The 13577-nt window shown below is 43.2% G+C and overlaps 1 protein-coding gene across 2 annotated transcripts in view; it reads left to right on the top strand.

Annotated features, from left to right (window-relative positions):
- Positions 1 to 13577, top strand: part of MTOR (mechanistic target of rapamycin (serine/threonine kinase)) — a 134757-nt gene that overhangs the window by 89179 nt on the left and 32001 nt on the right. For both annotated transcript variants that reach the window (XM_008585443.1, XM_008585442.1), the window contains exons 31-34: positions 8658 to 8758; positions 11499 to 11614; positions 12852 to 12929; positions 13141 to 13248. In XM_008585443.1, the coding sequence (XP_008583665.1) occupies positions 8658 to 8758; positions 11499 to 11614; positions 12852 to 12929; positions 13141 to 13248 (403 nt within the window). The remainder of the gene's footprint in view (positions 1 to 8657; positions 8759 to 11498; positions 11615 to 12851; positions 12930 to 13140; positions 13249 to 13577) is intronic.

The following is a 13577-nucleotide window of genomic DNA, read 5'->3' as shown; positions in this document are numbered from 1 at the left end:
TAGAGACTTTATCTTTTTTTTTTTTTTTTTTTGTCTTTTTTTGTGACCGGCAACGGATCGCAACCTCAGTGTCGCGCTCATACCGGACCGGGACCGGCCACGGGATCGCAACCCTCGGTGTTGCTCCCGCCCCTCGCTCAGCCAGTGAGCGGCCGGTCTGTATGTGGGATCTGAACCCTCGGCGGGAGCGCCACCGCACTTCCCAAGTGGCGCACTATAGCAGTGCGCCACCGGGCCTGCCCGAGACTTTATCTTTTTGATCTTAGATTTGAAAGAAAGGTGTTCCCCAGAGTTTCCACTTCAGACTGATTTTGTTTCCCTTGATATTTTCCTATGAATCACTTTGTTGTTTTTATCTTGCTCTTCTGTCTCAGCTGCTAAATAGCAAGACTTTAAAATTTTTTTTAACTTAAATTTTGTAATGCTCTAGGACAGGACAGACTTGGGAATGCTCCTGGAATCTACGCCTCCTCCTTCCTTCTACTTTCTTGACCTTGACTAACCTAGTGAAGAGCTCATATTTGTACTGTGCAACCGTAATTTTTTTTTTTTTTAATTAGCTCTTGCTAGTGCTTTTAGGAAAGAGGAACAATGACTTCCCTCTTCAGGTGCTACACCTTTATTGGATACTAACAATGGGCCCAGCACTATGTCAGGATCCACAGATACAAAAGACAGAAAAAACCAGGCCTTTACTGTGAGGTTGATGGGACAGGCACTTAAACAGAGTGTTTTTAAAGCCTGAGAGGGGATTGACCGGTTCTCAGTTGGTTAGATTGTGGTGTTGATAGAGCCTGAGAGGACAGTGACAAGGGTATGAGCAGATTACTTTGGAAGACCAAAGGAGAGAGCAGGGTGATCTTGCAATGCTTCCTGGAGGAAAGACTAAGAATTAGGAGACAGATGAAGAAGGGAGAGGGGGAAATGGGTATTCCAGGTAGAAGCAACAGTAATGCCTAACTGAGATCATTTGGCTAGGTGTTGGTTTAGAGAGTTGTTGGGGGATGTTAAAGAAAAAAATGATCCCCATTCTGTTTCCAACATCAAATGTAATTTTTTAAAATAGTTAAAATAAAATGCTATACTACCATCATTAAATAGTTTAACTGCAGTTTTAAATGATTAAAACAGAATGCCATACTACCTTCCCACCAGTAATTATAGAGTACTTGTTCATTAACAGTGTCTGTGCCAGGCCCTGAGGATACAGGCCCTGAGGATACAGCCCCTGCTTTCCCAGAACTCACAGGGCAGATAACCCGGCTATTGTAATATAGTGTGATAACAGTAATAAAGGAGAGACCCAGGGGGCTGTGGGTAATAGAAAGCACCCTAATCCAGTCTTGGAGGGTTATGGAAACCTTTCAGGAGAATTGATATCTAACTTGGACTGTACAGTGAGGAGCACAGTGTGTTCTGAAAGTTCAGTATAGCTGAAGTGACCAGGTGCAATCTGGAAAGAGGTAGAAGGTGGGGCAGGAGAGGTAGGCTTATAGACCTTATAGACCACTCATATAAGGCTTGTAGACCCTGTTAAGACTTTGGCCTTTTTTTTTTTTTTTGACTAGTAAGGGGATCGTAACCCTTGGCACGGTGTTGTCTGCACCACGCTCAGCCAGTGAGCACAGTGAGCGCACCGGCAATCCCTATATAGGATCCGAACCTGCGGCCTTGAGTGAGCCACCACTGGCTGGCCCTAAGAGTTTGGACTTTAACATTAAGGGCTTACTGGGAGGCCAAGGAAGAATTTGGAGAGCCATCATGATGGGATTTGCATTATAAAAAGAATTCTTTAGGAGCAAATTAGAGAGTAGATTGAAGGGAGGCCTGAGAAGAGATGGCAAAACCAGTTCAGAAACCATCCAAGGGGAGAGGTGATAGTGGCCAAGAGGTAAGACTGATGGCACTGGGGTGAGAGAAGCAGCTGGATCCAGAGATGTTTAGGAGGCATCATTGATGGGATTTGGAGACTGATTAGATGTGGAAGGGATGGGGAAGAAAGAATTACAGTTTTGAGCTTCCAGATAGAATGTGAGGCTGGAAGCACCCAGAGCTCCTCAAAGGCCAGATCAGTACAAGCCTAAGGTTCCCCTGAAGCCAGGCCTCCTGAGCAACAATCTGTGGCAGGCAGAATTCCACAGGACTATACCCTTGCATTTGGGATATGGAAACTCTCTGACCCTGAAGGGTACGTTAAAAAATAAACCTTCAGTGCTGATAACACCAAGGTCAAGGGTATGGATCCCTGAACTGGCCAGCTGCCATAAAAAAAGGAAAAAAACTTCATATTAATTTTTTATTTTTAAAGCATTATTTTTTGGGCCGACCCCGTGTCTCACTCAGGAGAGTGCAGCGCTGGGAGCGCAGTGGCGCTGGGGGCGCTGAGGCCACGGGTTCGGATCCTGTATAGGGATGGCCGGTACGCTCACTGGCTGAGCGCGGTGTGGGTGACACCAAGCCAAGGGTTGCGATCCCCTTACCGGTCACAAAAAAAAAAAACAAAAAAAAATTATTTTTTGAAAAGGTAATATGCACATGGTACAAAATTCAGCAGTACATGGTACGCTCACTGGCTGAGCGCGGTGTGGGTGACACCAAGCCAAGGGTTGCGATCCCCTTACCGGTCACAAAAAAAAAAAACAAAAAAACATTATTTTTTGAAAAGGTAATATGCACATGGTACAAAATTCAGCAGTACATGACAGTGACAGAACTATGAAAACTAAGTCTTCTCCTTGTCTCCCACCCACCCAGACTTCCATGCACTATGACCAGGCCCTTGTGTAGACTTCCAAGGATAATCCAAGTGTAGGGGAGGAAAAATATCTTTTTATCTATGCACCTTAGGTTCGCAGCTGAGGCCTCTGTAACAAAACAACGGGTTAATAAGAGAGAAGTATACAAATTTATTTAATTTTTTTTTACATGACATGGGAGCCTTCATGAGGAAATGGAGATCCACAGAAACAGTTAAACCTGAGTGTTTTTTATGGTAGGTTTGATGAAGAGTGGATAGTCCTGGAGAAATATGAGTAGGATAGGGCAGAAAGGTATAATCTAGTGGTAATAAACTGTGGGAAACTTAGCAAGGCCTGTTTGTTCAGATTCTTCTCTGTGACCCTTTGTCTTCAGAAATAATGATGCTCCTTTCCTCCGAGTCTAAGGAGGGCATCTTTCACGTTGGAGTCTTATGACCTGCTTCAGGGGAAGGTCAGAATATCCCTCCTAGGTGTTATTACCTGCTTCAGGAAAGAAGGGATGGGGAAGGTCAGAGTGACTCTCTTTTTTTTTTTAATTGAAACAATTAATTATGCATATCTGTGGAGTACCGAGTTGAATGTCAATACCTGTGTACAATATATGGTGACCATATAAGGATAATTAGTATTTTCATCGTTACACAATGTAATGATTTTTTTCTGGCCCTTTACCAACTTCTCACAAAACCCCCCCAACCCCCTTCCCACCTGTGGTAACCTCAGTCTGTTCTCTCCTTTTGAAAGTTCAACATATTGTCGTGATTGTTGTATCCTTCTTTCTTTCTTTTTTATTTGTTTTTTTATCTCCCACTTATGAGTGAGGACATTCAGTATTTCTTTTTCTGTGCCTGGCTTATTTCAGTTAACCTAATTTTCTCTTAAGTTCATCCATGTTGCCGTGAATGACAGAATTTCATTCTTTTTTATGATAGAGTATTATTCCATTATGTATATACACCACATTTTCCTTGTCCAGTTGTCCATCGATGGACATTTAGGTTGGTTCCAACTCGTGGTTATTGTAAATAGAGCTGCAGTATACTTGGGAGTACAGGTATCCCTTTGACTTGATTATTTCTGTTCCTTTGGGTTTGGTATATAGCAAGCAGTGGGATTGCTGGATCATATGGCAGTTCTATCTGTAGTTGTTTGAGGAACCTCCATACTATTTTCCATAGAGGCTGTACTAATGTACAGTCCCACCAAGAATGTAGGAGAGTTCCCCTTTCTCCACATCCTCACTGGCATTTGTTACTCTGTCTTTTTGATAATAGTCTGTCTTTCTGTAAATAGCCAGATTATATCTCAGTGTGGTTTTGATTTGCATTTCCCTGATGCTTAATGATATTGAGCATTTTTGTGTGTGTCTGTTGGCCATGTGTATATCTTCCTTTAAGAAATGCCTATTCAACTCCCTTGCCCATTTGTTGATCAGGTTACTTTTTGTTGTTGTTAAGTTGTTTGAGTTCCTTGTATATTCTGGGTATTAATCCCTTGTTGGATGCATAGTCTGCAAATATTTTCTCCCATTCTTTTCACTCTGTTAACTGTTTCCTTTGATGTACACAAGCTTTTTAGTTTGATATAATCACATTAGTTTATTTTTTCTCTTGTTGCCTGCGCTTTTGGAGTCCTATTCATAAAGTCTTTGCCCAGTCCTACATCCTGAATTGTTTCCCTTATGTTTTCTTCTAGGAGTTTTATAGTTTCGGGCCTTGTATTTAAGTCTTTGATCCATTTTGAGTTGATTTTGGTATATGGCGAGAGGTACAGGTCTAGTTTCATTCTTTTATATAGTGATGTCCAGTTTTCCCAACACCATTTATTGAAGATCCAATTTTTTCCCCAATCACTGAACTTGGTGCCTTTGTCGAAGATCAGTTTGCTATAAGTATGTAGGTTGATTTCTGGGTTCTCTATTCTGTTCTATTGTTCCGAGTATCTTTTAATGCCAGTACGATGCTGTTTTGGTTACCATAGATCTGTAATATAATTTGAAGTCAGATAGTATAATGCCTCCAGCTTTATTTTTTTTGCCTAGGATTGCTTTGGCTATTAGGGGTCTTTTGTTGCATATGAATGTTAGGATTGTTTTTTCTATTTGTGTGAAGAATGTCATTGGTATTTTGATGGAGATTGCATTGAATCTGTAGATCACTTTGGGTAATATGGCCATTTTCATAGTGTTAATTCTTCTATTCCATGAGTGTAGAATGTGTTTCCATCTTTTTTTTTTTTTCCTTTTTGTCTTTTTTACTGACTGGTACAGGATCGCAACCCTCAGTGTCGCGCCTGTGCCGGGGACCGGCAACGGGATCGCAACCCTCAGTGTTGCGCCCGCGCCACGCTCAGCCAGTGAGCGGGAACCAGTCACCACATGGGATCTGAACCCTCGGTAGGAGCGCTGCCGCGCTCCCAAGCGGCGCACCCTCCAGTGCGCCACCGGGCCGGCCCGTGTTTCCATCTTTTTGTATCGTGTTTAATTTCTTTCAGCAGTAATTTGTAGTTCTCATTGTAGAGATCTTTCACCTCCTTAGCTGAATTTATTTGTAGGTATTTTATTCTTTGGTTGACTATTGTGTTGTGGCTCCAGCCCACCCACTTCTACAGGCCATTTCTCAAGTGAACTCTAAGGTATCTCATAATCTGATCTGTGACCAAATTATTTGCTCTTCTCTGAACTCCACATTCTATCAATTCTGAATTTCTCTCCTATTCTTCTGTTCTTTGAAATCCTCCCCACCATTTTTTTTGTTTGTTTTTGTTTTTTTAGTTTTGTTTAGTTTAGTTTTGTTTTGTTTTTTATCTCCCTACCATCTCTTCCTCATTGAAACCTTTCCTGGCCTCTTCCCCTTCTACCCCCATGTTCAAATTAGAGACAACCACATTCCCTAGCTAGGTTAAGTAGGGACAGCTGAATGCATTGGAAGAGACTTGAAATGCAATTTCATTCAATCTGCTTATGTTACAGTTGAGGAAACTGAGACTCACAGAAGTTGAGATGGATTGCCTGAGGTTTCCTAAGAGCAGAGTGATACAGGACTCCTAGTGTGTGGTTCTCAGTCCCATATACCTCTGATCTCTTGCGTTTTTTCCAGTTTTATAATTACCTGTACAGTATAAGTGGCTAGTGCTGCTGACCAAGGGATTTAAGAATATGGGAGACTAAAAGAGATTTTTAAAAACAATGAAAGAAGCAGAATTCTTCTCCTGATCATATGGAGGTTTCTGATATGGTTTATTCAGTCAATTTTGTTTAGAGTGAAATTTCTAAATTTCTTTTGCTTTGAGCATATATCCTGAACATGCCTGAAGCAGATATTCACCAGAGGTGGCATCAGGAATGATCTGGAGTTACCAGTGAGCTAAGACCCTTCCCCTGTCCCCAGGCTTATCCGTTTCCAGGAGGCTGACTATGAGAAGTAATCCCCCTCCTCCAGCCCCGTTGTGCACACAGCCACATCTGCAGCCAAGGTGAATGGAAGTGAACCACCTCCTCACACTATTTCAAACACAGCCTCTATATCTTTGAGAAAAGATTCCTTGGGAGTAAGATCACAGGCAGCCAGCCAATTGAGGTATTCCGAATGGGAGAATGCTTTCTGAGCTTTTTGCTGCAGCACTAGATGGGAAAGTCAAAGTCCTGGAGGATAGGACTTTCACCCAGTTCTCCCTGGTATGCAGTGAGAGGTGTCAGAAAACCTATTTTGGTTATTGCCCCACAAACAATCTCATATTTTTTATTTATTTGTTTTTTCCCCCTCCACCCTTGAGAGTTAGAACTGAGCATATTCAGCATTATATTTGTAACAAATATTTGTGGTAGAGAGGAACCCTGCCTCTGTTTCTCCATGTGTAACAACCAGACTCTGACAGCCGTTCGCACAGCCACATGGCTGTGAAGTCAGTGTGCCTTTCTTCTCTGTTGGGAATGCCTTTCCAGGGTGCTGCTCCTGCATTGCTCCCTGCTTTGTCTCTTGAGGTAACAGTTTGTGGGGTTTAATCACTGAACTTCCTCCCTGCCTCTAGATGAAAGGAAAAGATCAATCCCTAGACATGTGGCACAGAAACAAGTGGTCCTGACAAAAGAGTAGAGGGAGACCGAATTGCCTGTGGCCACCAGCTGTAAAAGTTTGAAATCTAGGGTTGGAAGGACCTCCAGAGATTATGTAGCTTTTCTCTCCTACCTCCAGGTAGTACCCCAGCAAAAATATGCTACACAAATGAGCTGTTCCTAATGCTCTAAGCCAGTGGTTCTCAAAACCGTGGCGGATGGACCAGCAACTTTGGCATCACATAGAAACTTATTAGAAATGTACATTCTAGGGCCGGCCCATGGCTCACTTGGGAGAGTGAGGTGCTGATAACACCAAGGCCACTGGTTCAGATCCCTATATAGGGATGGCCAGTTAGCTCCCATGGGTGTGTGTGGTGCTGACAACAACAAGTCAAGGGTTAAGATCCCCTTACTGGTCATTTTCTTTAAAAAAAATAAATAAATCACATTCTCAGCCTCCCCACCCCACCGCCACTGAATCAGAAACTCTGGGAGTAAAGTACGGACAGCTCTCCAGGAGATTCTGATGCAGGTGGTAGTTTGAGAACCACTGTTCTAAGCTAACCCTTAGTAGGGACTGGGAATGAAGGTTTCTAAGTCTGGGTGGCAGGAAACTAACACTGAGGTTTATCCTCCTCCTGTCACTGAGCTTCAGTGGTGGCCACGCAGTTCCTCTTTTGGTCTTGGCTCCGTATTGAGCCAGAGTTCTTGTGTCCCTGGCTCCTTTGATCATGTGTAAGAGACACAGTGAAATTACTAGCTACCATGCCACGATGTCGGATAATGACCCTGAGCTCTTCTCCTGAACGTGGTCCCCAGTCAGCTTCGCAGTGAGCTCAGCCTAGACTAGATTCCTTCAGCAGTGATTGGCTTCAGCATCTTCTCTCCCTCCCCTCCTCCCCACACACACATTACCTTGTAGTGCAGTGCAGCACATGTCACATGAGGCTTCTAGCCTGGGCCACTTGGAATTTGTGCTCTTTCTCTTGACTTCATTTCCAATACCAATTTAAAACATCCTACAGCATGCTTTCAGAAAGTAGGAAAAATTAAAGAGTCTCCTAGCTGCATCTTGAAGCTCATCTGAAATGAGGGGCTCATATTTGCACAATAGTGGTGTTTTATGTCCTTCCATTCAGAAGTAGAATATGAGAGGGCAATAGTTTTAACAGTCAATAGGAAATCTCTCTTCTTGAGAGGGCTTCGGTTCTCTTTGTGTATTGGGGTCTGTTAACCACCATTCATATCTCAATATCTCAGAGTCCTTACACTCATGGTAATTGTGTTAAATTCTGAGAATAGGCAGCATCTAGATTTCTCGTAGGTGTGACCATTGTAGAGCCTTTCTTCTGTACAGATTGATTTCATTTGGGTTTCATTTCAGACTGAAAACATTTGTATAATACTTTTAAGAGTCAGTTCTCCTTATACCTTTGAGCTCAAAATGAATGTCCAGATGTGTCTCTTCAGATTGCTTTCTCTGTAGGCCTGCCAAAGGGAAGAGCCCAGAGTTCATTGGCATATGAGAGAAGTTACTTAATACTTATGAAGGAGGCCAGATGTTCAAGACATTTCACATCATATAGAAGTAGACACAGTCCCTATTCTTGATAAACTCACTCTCAAATTATGAGCACCAGTCCATAGAAACAACAAATAGCCCATTCACTTCTGTTTTATATGACCTAGAATGTGCTTTTTATTTAAAGGCTCCCATTTCAAGGTAGGTCCCTATCATTCCAGTTTCTCTGTAGCCCTCAGCTAACACAGGCTGGAGAGCAAGATTGGTAGGTTGTGGAGGTGATTTCAGTTAACCGTACTAGGTAATTCTTTTCCTTCAGGGGGCAGCTCCACCAGCAGTGCTGTGAAAAGTGGACCCTGGTTAATGATGAGACCCAAGCCAAGATGGCCCGGATGGCAGCTGCAGCCGCATGGGGACTAGGTAAGGCTTCCCTCCCTTGCACCCTAATCAAGGTGGGGAGAGAGAGGCCCTCTGACTGCAGGCTGCAGGTGGAGGTGTGAAAACAGTCTGTATCTACCTACTTCAGAATCCTCTATATGTCCTTTCCTTTCAAAATGTGATGATTTTGACTGACTTGTTAGACATGGGTAAAAATGGATCTTTATGGGGAAGCTGAGGAAAGCAATGAGCAAGCATCAGATTTGAGGTTTAGTGGGTGAGAAAAATATAGCACACTCACACAGAAGACCTCTGACAACAGGCATGTGGGAGTCTTCTTCACATACCAAGCAGTTCTCCAGCTGACACCAATGGGGTGTCTTCTAATTCCATTCAATTCTGACACTACCTACCTGGAAATGGCATCCAGTCCCACAGGGTAAGAGTTCAGTCCCACAAGCATGCTCCCACTTCTGACACCAATTGGAAGTCCCAGATTATGACTTGTGCTTCTGACTGACCGGCTGTAAATCAGAGTTCCCATTGACCCCTCCTCCTCAGGTTCAATAATTTGCTAGAATGGCTTACAGAAACATGGAAACACTTCTCTTGTGTTTACTCATTTACTATAAAGGATATTACAAAGGGTACAGATGAAGAGCCAGATGAACAGGTACATAGGGTGAGGTCCAGAAGTGTCCGGAGCACAGAAGTTTCTGTCCCCGTGGACTTGGGGTTCACCACCATCCTCCCCACACCCTCATCAGCTTGGAAGCTTATTGTTGAAGAGTTTTGATAGCACTTAATCTCTAGCTACCTCCCACCCTCCCTGGAGGTCAGTGGGTGGGGCTGAAAGTTCCAACCTTGTAATCAGTTGGTCTTTCTGGTAACTGTTCACATCCTGAGACTACGTAGAGGCCTCAGTCACCTCATTAGCAGAATCAAAAGGAGTTCACTCCCATCACTCAGGAAATTTGAAGGGTTTTAGGAACTCTGTGCCAGGAACTAGGGACAAAGACCAAATATGTTTCTTAAACTACAGTCATATTTGTTTTATTTGTCTGTTTGTTTGTTTGTTGGTGGCTGGCCTATAAAGGGATTGAACCCTAGACCTTGCAGTTATTAGCACCAGTCTCTTACCAACTGAGTTAACCAGCCAGCCACTGGATTCGTTTTATTTTGTTTTGTTTTGTTTGGGGATCTGAACCCTTGAACTTGGTATTATCAACAGGGGATTTGTTTTTGTTTGTCCCAAACAAGCTTCTGGTTGATATTTTTTTTCTCTTATAAATGAAATCTAGAGGTAGACGTTCCCAGACTGGTATTTTAACTCCATCATCGTTAGCCTTTTTCCATATTTCTGCTTTGCATGCTTATTCTACCTCATGAACCAAGATAGTTGCTGGAGCTCCACCCATCTTGTCTTTATCCCAAGCAAGAGTAAAAGGAGAAGATAGTTGTTCACCTACTTTTATTTCCTAAGTTTTATTATATAACTTTCCCTATATATATATATATAAAAGTGAAGAGAATAGTTTACTGTTCCATTGGCCCTTCACCTTTTCCAATAATTATAAACATTTTGACCATTTTGTTTTCTCCATTCTCCTCCTTGCTGCCCAACACTCACCCACCTCACTCCTATTCCCAGGATATTTTAAAGCAGAGATTTCTTTTTTTTTATCCATACAGACATGTGTGGATTTCTTACAGTAGGCTCCAGCTGAGAGGATTAGCAACATCTGTTCCAGGGATGTTCTTGATAAGAGGAGAAAGGATTCATAGGATATCCCAGATGAAAAGCTTCATCTGTGGAGTCCAGAGGAAGGTTACATAACCTTCCACCTTCATTCTATTCTTCTTTCTCTCTTGAGTCATAGAGCTCATATCCGTTCCTTTCATGAGCTCTGGGCTGGATCCGGGACATTTTTCAAAACCAAATTGCTTCCTGAGGAGTCATCCTTTGCTATTTGCTTTTGCCCAGAGGCATAGAGAATGGATGAGCTGATGGTCAGGAGTGAAAGGCAGGAAAATGCCTTGTAAAATTGGCAGCCCTGCAATTTGCAGCTAATGAAGCTGATATCTTTTCTGCAGATGGTCTTGGAAATCCTGGCGTTTGATACATGCTTACCCCACCAGGGGAACTGAATACATCTTCCCGGATGCAACCATTTCCCCAGTCTAATGTGACACAAAGACCACTGTGCTGTGACCTAGCCCATCTTTCTGTTATAACAGAGCCTCTTAAAATATTTATCTCCTCCCTCCTAAGGCAAAGATATTGCCAGAGTGAAAAACAGGCAAGCTATTTGTCTAATCCTGTCCTCTATCTGTGTAATAGCCATTTTAATTGTTTAGAGGAAAATGTAATTTCCTGATGTACCATTGAACTGTGAGATGCTTCACTAGTAGGGAAGAAGGTGATTTCATCTCACCTAGAGAAGCCTGAGAAAGTTCTGTAGGTTAATGAGGTGTTACGTTAAACCCACTTGATATGCAGGCTTTGCATTCATGCGCTTTCTCTCATCTTTCATGATCTCCCTGCGGCAGCAGTGGAGTCCTGTGTTTGGAAGACAAGATACGGCTTTTTTTGTTAAATCAACCCCCACAGTGTATAGAGGGCCTCTGCAGGATTTTGGTACATAAGGCTCAAGTTCATTTGTCTTGTTTGTACCCCAAGATAAACAAAAGTAACAATGGCAAAGCCTATTTGAGATGCTGCCTTTAGCCCAGCCAGCTGACCACCCTGATGCTTCCTGTCTGTCTCTCTCTATGTGCCTAGGTCAGTGGGATAGTATGGAAGAGTACACCTGCATGATCCCTCGGGACACCCACGATGGGGCATTTTATAGAGCCGTGCTGGCACTACATCAGGACCTCTTCTCCTTGGCACAACAGGTAAAAACCTGCAGTGTACCCAGACCTTCCATCAAAGATAAGGCTGTTGTGCACATCCCAAGAGGTCCTGAGCATATGGTGCTGTGTAAATAGGCTATTGTACTTTAGCTCTGGTGTTGATTTGACTGTGTGAACTCATTAGAATGGCTTTGATGCATAGTACTTAGTAAGAAGACGACTGCTAGCACATCAGCTGGGTTTTCTTTCTTTTTTGAGGGAGGAAAATGTGTTCTGGGAGTTACCATTGCAATTGCTTTTGGAGCTAGCTTCTTGGGTCATCATTGCATGCTTTTTATTGCCTTGCCTTAGCATTCTTTGTAGTAGAGAGAAGCTGTGAGTTTCAACAAAGGAGGATTCAGAGAGCCAGCAGTCCCACTCTACAGCAGCGGTCAGTCACAAGGGTCTTCTGGCCATGCAGCTGTGTCACATGTTGATTACCTTCCAAGGAAGCTATTGCTTTATTTGCAAAGACTGTGCTGACTTGCAGAATGAAGTAAGGACCTAATCACATCCACCCAGGCAGGCATCAAACTATCTTAGATGAGATGCTCAGGGAAATGATCTGAGCACTTAAGGGATGGGGACACAGTAATTAACCTTAAACATTAAAAGAGGAAAAGCTCCATGTAAGGGCTTTTTAATTGATGGCACAGAGAAGACCCAAGCCACAGTCCTGTGGCATTCCCTGGCCTCTGAATTACATGAAGAGAACCAAGACCTGAGTGGTGTATGTCAGAGCCACAAGAGCCCCCATTCACATGGAGAGGATTGGGCATCTCTGCTGATTTCAGAGGCACCCCTTCATGAGGATAGGGGAAGCTTAGAAGCCAGAGACGACCACCTGGAGCCATTCAAGTGTGTGTAGAGTCTATTTTCACAAACATGCCTAGTAAAGAACAGTTAAAAGAAGGTAGATCCCCAAGGGTGTCCTCTTGAGATGCAAAAGCATAGCGATTCTGTTTCATAGTCCACATTTCCTCTCCCTCACCACCCAAGATTGTGGTATTACCTTAGACTTTAAGGTTTTGGATGCCTTACATTTCTGTCTTTGGTGAGAAATTGGATACTAGCCATCCAAATCTGAGAAAAGGTTTCTTCCCTTCTTTGGTGAATTTTTCTCTTCTTCACTGGAATTAAAGTGAGACACGTAATTTCTGCAGCTAGTAGGTAAACCCTAAAATAACCCTAAGCTCCCAAGTCCAGAGCTCAATTCTAGGCTTCTTTGTTTCTCTTCTAGTGCATTGACAAGGCCAGGGACCTGCTGGATGCTGAGTTAACTGCAATGGCAGGAGAGAGCTACAGTCGGGCATATGGGGTGAGTGTCAAGTATTCTGCACATGGTCATTTTTGAGGCTTATTTCAGTTCTTTTTTTCCAGATTGAGCTGTTGAGGACTCATAGGTTACTGGAAACATGCCTGTTTTCTTGGGTCAGCAGACACCTTGACACCAGGAGTGATTTAAATTAATCATGTCTTTTGGATTGTTCATGTGGTAATTAGGATGGAATGTGATTTGCTTCTATCAGGCCATGGTTTCTTGCCACATGCTGTCCGAGCTGGAGGAGGTTATCCAGTACAAACTTGTCCCTGAGCGACGAGAGATCATCCGCCAGATCTGGTGGGAGAGATTGCAGGTGAGCCTGGTGGGAAGCCCCTGTTCACACACCTACTCCCACTGAGGACATGGCAAGCTCTCACATTCTCCTTCTCCTGCTCTGACTCAACATGTTTTTCCTGCTTCCTCTACCAGCGCTCAATGCTTGGCTTGCATACAAAGCAAAACACTCAAAGGCTCTTCACCTAGGCTTTAGCTCTGAGAAAATGACCAATTTTCGAGTCTCCTCTCATTTTTCTCTAGGAGTCAAAGAAAATGTCTTTAATAAGTGACACTTATGACCCGCCAGTTGGGAGTCAACCTCAAAGTCAGTGGTTCTCAACCTTAGCTGTATAGTAGAATCACCTG

Source organism: Galeopterus variegatus, unplaced genomic scaffold (assembly GCF_000696425.1).
Source record: "Galeopterus variegatus unplaced genomic scaffold, G_variegatus-3.0.2 Scaffold3572, whole genome shotgun sequence".
Lineage (NCBI taxonomy): Eukaryota > Metazoa > Chordata > Mammalia > Dermoptera > Cynocephalidae > Galeopterus > Galeopterus variegatus.
Note: the sequence above shows the minus strand (reverse complement) of the source record. Positions and strands in the feature narration are given on the sequence as shown.